The following is a 7,265-nucleotide window of genomic DNA, read 5'->3' as shown; positions in this document are numbered from 1 at the left end:
TTCGTGTAACTAACTGCGGATAAACATAATCAAATAGAGGATAAACATCTCATTTTAAAATATAATTAGAATAATTATCGAGTTCTAATAAAATAATTAATTATTATCTTTATCAAAAAATTATATTATTAAACCAAATATAAATTACTTCAGTATTGAACCTAAATTAAATTATAACAAAAATAAATAAATTATAAACTACACAAAAATAGGAATTTTAAATAGTTAATTTGATACTAATATCGATATATTTTTGTCAATTTTTTATATATTTTCAAATTTATATTTTATTCAAAAATAAAAACATCATTGCTTTTTCAAAATCACATAAAATCATACTATAACATCGACTGAGAAAAAGAATAAAATGAAATATTAAAATCAAAATGTATCTCGCTATATTCCGCGAGTACCCTTTTAGTCTTCGTATAACCATGGTAACATACATCTCTATATTTGTTTTTTATCTTGAAAAGGAGTGTATTTTTCTTATACCTTTCTAAGATGCCTAATTTTTTGCACACTTATCGACCCAATGGTATCCGGATCAAGTCTCTCAGAAACTCAATGGTTCAAACCTCACGAAAGGTGAGGAGCGTGCCTAAATATTCTCCGTATATCAAAAGTATTAACCAATACGCGAAGCTCTAATGGTGGTCACTGGTCAGGGCCCAAGAGAGTAAGAAGAAAGGATCTGTAATGGCCAGACGTCTCGGAGTGAACATCATCGTTCAAACTTTTACCATACTTGTTACGGTATTCGACTTTTATATACTGCATATCTATCTCTGCCCTCGTCACGATTACCCTTATCAGTGTCTTATCATCGGTTCCCAAGCCCTTCATTGCTTTACGTAGTACCTATAGTTTTGAATAATGCATCGACGTTATTACCTTTAGTCGATATATATATGAAACCCCACAAGATGGTATGTTCATCAGATCAGAAGCCTACAGCTTGTGCATATCATATACACTACAACAAAATTGGGTTTATAGGACACTCCCAATTTCTAAGCGTTTTAATAGACCTCTTTATAGGACTTAGTTTATAGGACCAAAAAAAATAAAGTGTCTTATCTAAAGGCGTTGTAATAAGTTTATATGACGTTTTTTGACGTCGTAATAAGTTTATAGGACACTTTTAATATAAAGCGTCTTATTAGATTGAAAAAATGTCCTATAAAAACAAGTGTTTTATAAAAAAATGAGTTTATAGGACCCTTTTTCGAAAGTGTTCTATAAAGTTGCTAATGCGACGCTTTGGGACGTTTTATATTCTGATCCTATAAATTAAATTCTATAAAGCGGTCTATTGGGACGCTTAGAGATTGAGGATGTCCTACAAACTCAATTTTGTTGTAGTATCGTGAGGATGACCTATCAAATTCTATCAACGAAGTATAGCAACTTAAGAGTTAAGACACAAAAAGTAAATCATCGTGTTGGTCTTTTTAAATGACACTTTTAAAGAGTATTGTGTGTGTGTGTATATATATATATATATATATATATATATATATATATAAAGGCTAATAATACACTTTCAGTAGTGTCTTAAACAAATACTAACACGACGATTTATTTTTTGTGTCCTATTAGATTATCTAACTTCGTCATTAGAACTGTTATGTCATAACTTCGTCCTAAAAATTTATTGTAATATCTTTAGACAGGACGTACAATTCTTGGTTCTATATAAACTTAAAGTCCCGTTAGTACTGTATTAGGACGTCCGGACGCTACAACAAAATTGGTTTTATAGGGTGCATAAAATGCCGAAACGTCCTAATAGAATATTATGTAGGACTTAAGTTTATAGGACCAAATTATAAAGTGTTCATGCCAATGTGTTATAATAGGTTTATAGCACGCTTTTAGGAGATTTAACAAGTGTTTTAGGACTCTTTCAAAATAACGTGTCATATTAACTACTTTATAAGACGATTTTGATAAAGTATCCTATAAGTCCATCTTTTTATGGGACTTCTCTGTTTATATGATACTCACTACAACAAAATCGGGTTTATAGGACACTCTCAAATTCTAAATGTCCTAATAGACCTCTTTATAGGACCAAAAAAATGAAGTGTCCTATCTAATGGTGTTGCATAAAGTTTATATGACGTTTCTTGATGTCGTAATAAGTTTTTTAGGACACTTTTAATATAAAGCGTCCCATTATCAACTTTATAGATCACTATTTGAAAAAATGTCCTATAAAAACAAGTGTCCTATAAAAACTTGAGATTATAGGACAATTTCTCAAAAGTGTCCTATAAAGTTGCTAATGCGACACTTTTTATTAAAAATGTCCTTAAAAACTTATTAAGACGCCCCAAAGCGTCATATAAACTTATTACAACGCGACACTTTATATTTTGGTCCTATAAATTAAGTCCTATAAAGCGGTCTATTGGGACACTTAAAGATTGGGGGTGTCCTATAAATACAATTTTGTTGTAGTGACTTTTTCAAGGAGTATCGTATAAAAGACGTATCTCAACACCCAAAAGCTTTCTATAAATCTATTGTAACAGGGCGTATATTGTTTGGTCGTTTGAACTCTATAAACATTGTATTAGGACGTTTATAAACGTAATATTGTAGTAATAAGGGTCGTAAAACACGCATTTTGTTGTCGTAGTTTTGTGTTCGAAGACGAATAAAGGGCAATAGAAACAATACCTTGGCAAAGTACTTTGCAGGATTCTCAGCACATTGTATGATAGTCATAAGGGCTTCCCCAAAGTACCCCGACGTTTCACTTTTGATCGCCTGCAATAACGTACGTCAAAGAAAAACAAATGCTCGTAATACCGAATAAGTAGTAACGTAAAAAGGCTTACCTTTTTCAATGTGTTTCCGTACATATGCTTATACACAGACCCGACTGCAGCCATGTGTGCCCTGCTTCTTTCGCTGAAAATGCGTCTAAAAGTCCCCTCGTCGGTTCCCCACCTCTTTTCCCCAGCTTTGTATAGAGCTTGAGCATCGTTCTCCGCCATCGTCCTATCGAATTCCGGGCCTTCACTGCGAGGTATACTTAAATATGCAAGAAGCAACTATAAACACCAAGATTAGAACAACAGATTGGAGTAAGAAGATGACCATATTAATCATCGAAATATGACTGCTAGAAACAAGAAACACTTAGGGATTGTTTGTTTACCTCTTAATAGTTCCATTAAGAGACAACATCTGAATCATTAAAAGGTGAATCTTGTTTGGCAAAAAAAAATATGTCTCTTAATGGTTCTAAAACCCTCTGAATGATTTTGTATCATGAGTCTCCCTTAACCATTAAGCGCATTGATTTTATTGTAAACAATTACCAAACAATTATATTTCATTTTGCACTATATCATAAAAGCCTCTTAATTATTCTGACCACTTAATCATTATGCACCAAACCATACAACAACTACCAAACAACCCCTAACATATTTAACAAAGTTTTAGCATTAAAGTGTGCAGATGACCAAGATCACATAAGAAGCCAAGCAAAATCATGTTAATTGATCATGAGAATGCTCTATGCTAATTCATTAGAAAATAGTAATCATATGTTTGTTTTTTCAAAATTACCTCTTAATACCTCTGAAGTTTGATTCGTTTAGACGTTTAGGTATTAAAAGCATTTGTTTTATTGTTAAAATAAGAGCTTAAAAGCTCTAAATGTCCTCTGAAATTTCAAGTGGTAAACGTATCTCTTAACACCTCTTAATCCTAATCCGCTCTCTATGGCATGGTTCATATTTTGGGGTTCGAAGAGATATGTTAGCAAAAACTATTCATCTTTTATACTTTTGTAAAAAACTATCTACCTTTTATATTTCTGCACTAGTTTGACCGATTCAAATTTCATGCTTCAGACGTAAAAACAAACAATCTTATTGATCCAGATTTCAGACTTCAGGATCGTCACCTCTCATAAATCAGAAGTGAAATCAGACTTCAGACTTCAACACCTCTTAAAAAACAAATGTCACCTAAAATTAAAAACCGAGGGGAGAGGTAGGTACCTTTTCATGATCACCAGAAGTTTGGGACTGAATGTCTTGCTCAAGATAAACACCAAAAAGTGCAAGGTAAACTTGCTTAAGATGTAGTAATTGCGATGGAGTTCGAGAACATAAAACTTCTGTCACGGCTTTTAGATCAATGTTGGTACTAAACGCTTCTCGAACTACTATTGCATCCCTTCGTGCTGGTTCAGGCATCCACAATAACACTGCTTTCTATCACCATTCGAAAACAACAAAACTAAGACTGTTTTTGTGAAACCGTTGAAAAACATGAAAAACTAAAGACCTGTTTACTAAACGCTTAGTGGCCGTTTGCCAAACTCTTACTTTACTGGGTGAGGTGACAAGCAGAGACGGACATAGAAATTTTTTCAGAGCGGTGGTACTATTTGACTAAAGAAACAAATATTCGGATATTTTTCATAAAAAAATCGTTGGTCTGTTGGTTAGTCTTTGTTTTTCATATGTGAGGTCTTGTATTCAAGTCTTGTAATGCACATCTTTTAAGAAACATAATAAATATGAAACTAAAAGCTAAAACCAAGAAAATGGCACTAACATGATTCAAATAGACGTTTGTCCCTGCTGACAAGGATCAAGAATTATATTCGGTAAGAGGCAGAGCAAAGACCAATATTTTTACCGAGTAAGTAAGGAGAAAGTGCTTACCGGTAAAAGATGCTAACCGACAATCCATTTTGATGGCCGAGAATGTTACACGATAAGGTAAATGAGGGTAGTGACTCTTGCTGGTAACTGGTAAGCATTTGGTAAACGGCCCCTTAGCGTCTATTACCAGGTAACTAAACACTTATCGCCTCTTATCGCTTACCCGGTCAAGGATGATGGTATACTGGTATTTACCAACAATCTTGCTATGCTATTTTGTGCTAAACAATAATCTAACCCGGTGTGTGATGGTGTGGCTATTACCAAGTTAACACTTACCAAATAAGAGACTCTGAAACAATGCTATTTTGATGACCGAGAATCTTACCTTTTAAGGTAAGGTAAATAAGGGTGATGACTCTGAAACAATGCTCTTATCGGTAATCGTAATTTTACTTAGTTTGTGTTGGTAAACAGCCCAGATAAAAGACTATCACATATAGGGGTGTAAATGACACGAAACAACTCGTGAGCTACTCGAGATCGACTCGATCAACACTCGACTCGGATAGACTCGACTCAAACTCAAACTCAAACTCGAGTCGATATATTAACAAGTCGAGTCGAGCTACCTAATACTCGACTCGATATATTAACGTGTCGAGTCGAGCTACCTAATACTCGACTCAAAAAGCTCGTGAGATACTAGATACCTTTTTTATCTATAATTATTTTTAAAAATATAATCAGTTTTATAATATAGTATGTATAATATAATGTAATAAAAATTTCTTATGTTTTTAGATATTTGAATAATATTGTGCATTTTTAACTATAAAAACTAAACAATAACTTTTTTTTAAATCATCATTAAAAAAGGCAAAAAAAAAATTATAGAAGTGTTGGTGAAGTTGTCTCACATTAGAAGAAAGATAATAAAAGAAGATGAAAAGGTTTTATAAAAAGAGAGGGAGTTGAATGAAGTCTGTAACTTTGTCTATTTGATGGTGAAGTTTGAGGTGGATCATTTTTAGTTTTTTTTTTAATTTAAGAGAACACCTTTTAAGTTTATAATTTATCAGAGAAGACCCTAAAATTTCACAAATTTCGATGGATGTGTTTGATTCAAGTGGGAGCTTGATTCTAGTTTTTTTACTTTATAAAGAAAGTACATGAGATTTTAAAGAACAATAAAAAGGAAAAATAGATAATTCGAAAGTTCCGTTAGAAATCCAAAATTGATTAAGAACTATAGAACCGTTCATATTGCGCTACGTGTCCTTCTTCAAGATGAATATTCATCATAAATAACATATTCATGATGAATATGACAGTTTTATTCATCATGAATCATATATTCATTATGAATATGGGCTTGTTAACATTCATGATGAATAAAACATGTCATGTCTCACACAATGTATGCGGTTCGTGGGTTCCTTATAAATTTTAGTTTCCTAACGAAACCTGCCTTCCTAGTTATATTACCTTAAGATTACCGCTAAGCTCTGATGATAATCGTTTGCTTAAGTCTTGAGAGTACTTGAGTTTATATTCGTGTTCTAAGAGAGGGCGTTGTGATGCATTCCGATACGCAAGAATATTGATAACAGCTAAAGTATCACATCCGAAACCTGAATACACATTGTATGTAATTATTATCAGTGATTTTGTATCAAAGAGGCTTTATACTACGGCTAAAATGTCTAAGCGTCATAATATATAAAAGACTTATGTTTATAGGAAGAAATCAAAAATACATTATATCTAAAAGTATTGCAGTAAGTTTGTACGTAGGACCCTTTTAGGCGTTTTCACAAGTTTTTTTACTACGATTTTAAAATAATTAAAATGTTATAATATTTATTTTATAAGACACTATTTGAAAAAGTGTTCTACAAACACAAATGTCTTGTAAAATTGTCTTATAAAACAGCTAATAGAACACTTTATATAAAAGCATTCTAAAAAACTTGTTAAAATGCCCAAAATGTTGCTGATTATAAACGTGTTGTAAGGGACACGTAAACATTCTAGACGTCCTGTAAAGTCATCAATTTAGTTGTATTGAAACAAAAAATTGGAAACCAAATTGCATCTCGTTCTTCAATAATAAGTCATAAATTTGAACCTTCGAGTTCTCGTTTTACATTCATGAACACATCAAATCGAAGTATGAAAACATGCAAAATCTACAACCACGAATTGTATATAATTTCGAAAAATAAATCAGGAGAACAACGAAGGAAATGGTAATGGAGATCCAGTTGAAACGGATACGTAGAATTTATATGCATACCCTTGAAAGCTTTGTGTAGATGCTTGGCATCATCGCGAGGTGTAGGTGGCACCGATGGAACCATCAACGTAGACATTTTGATCCCGATTCTTTTCTTCTTCAGATTTATGAATGTTTTTTTTATCTGAAAGATCTGTTTTTTGTATCTTTTTTGAAAAGAAGGAAACCCCACAAATTTGTCGTAATTAAGTACTTGTAATTCGGATCTTTCTTTTATATGTTGTAACCCCATTTCGTTTTTTGTAAAGTTTTATGTACACATAAAAGTTTTATGTACTTTTTATGTGTATATGCTTGTTTGTGTATGTGTATTCATATTTATATGTATG

The 7,265-nt window shown here is 32.5% G+C and overlaps 1 protein-coding gene across 1 annotated transcript; it reads right to left on the bottom strand.

Annotated features, from left to right (window-relative positions):
- Window positions 1–657: 657 nt before the first annotated feature.
- Window positions 658–7,012, bottom strand: LOC112528796 (annexin D5-like). The gene is made up of 6 exons (XM_025139874.1): window positions 6,937–7,012; window positions 6,126–6,271; window positions 4,026–4,241; window positions 2,850–3,065; window positions 2,689–2,778; window positions 658–861 (listed from the first exon to the last, which is right to left on the bottom strand). Exons 1-6 carry the CDS (start codon window positions 7,010–7,012, stop codon window positions 658–660), a joined length of 948 nt encoding a protein of 315 aa, XP_024995642.1.
- Between the last annotated feature and the right edge of the window lie 253 nt (window positions 7,013–7,265).

The sequence above is a fragment of the Cynara cardunculus genome, assembly GCF_001531365.2.
Source record: "Cynara cardunculus var. scolymus isolate 2C chromosome LG 15, CcrdV1, whole genome shotgun sequence".
Taxonomy (NCBI): domain Eukaryota; kingdom Viridiplantae; phylum Streptophyta; class Magnoliopsida; order Asterales; family Asteraceae; genus Cynara; species Cynara cardunculus.
This window is presented reverse-complemented; position numbering and strand designations above follow the sequence as displayed.

Coding starts and splice junctions, on each gene's coding strand:
- LOC112528796 (XM_025139874.1), bottom strand. CDS start 7,012: ATGTCTACGTTGATGGTTCCATCGGTGCCACCTACACCTCGCGATGAT. Junction 6,272..6,936: donor TCTACACAAAGCTTTCAAGG/GTATGCATATAA, acceptor ATGTGTATTCAG/GTTTCGGATGTGATACTTTA. Junction 3,066..4,025: donor CTTCTGGTGATCATGAAAAG/GTACCTACCTCT, acceptor TGGTGTTTATAG/TTGCTTCTTGCATATTTAAG.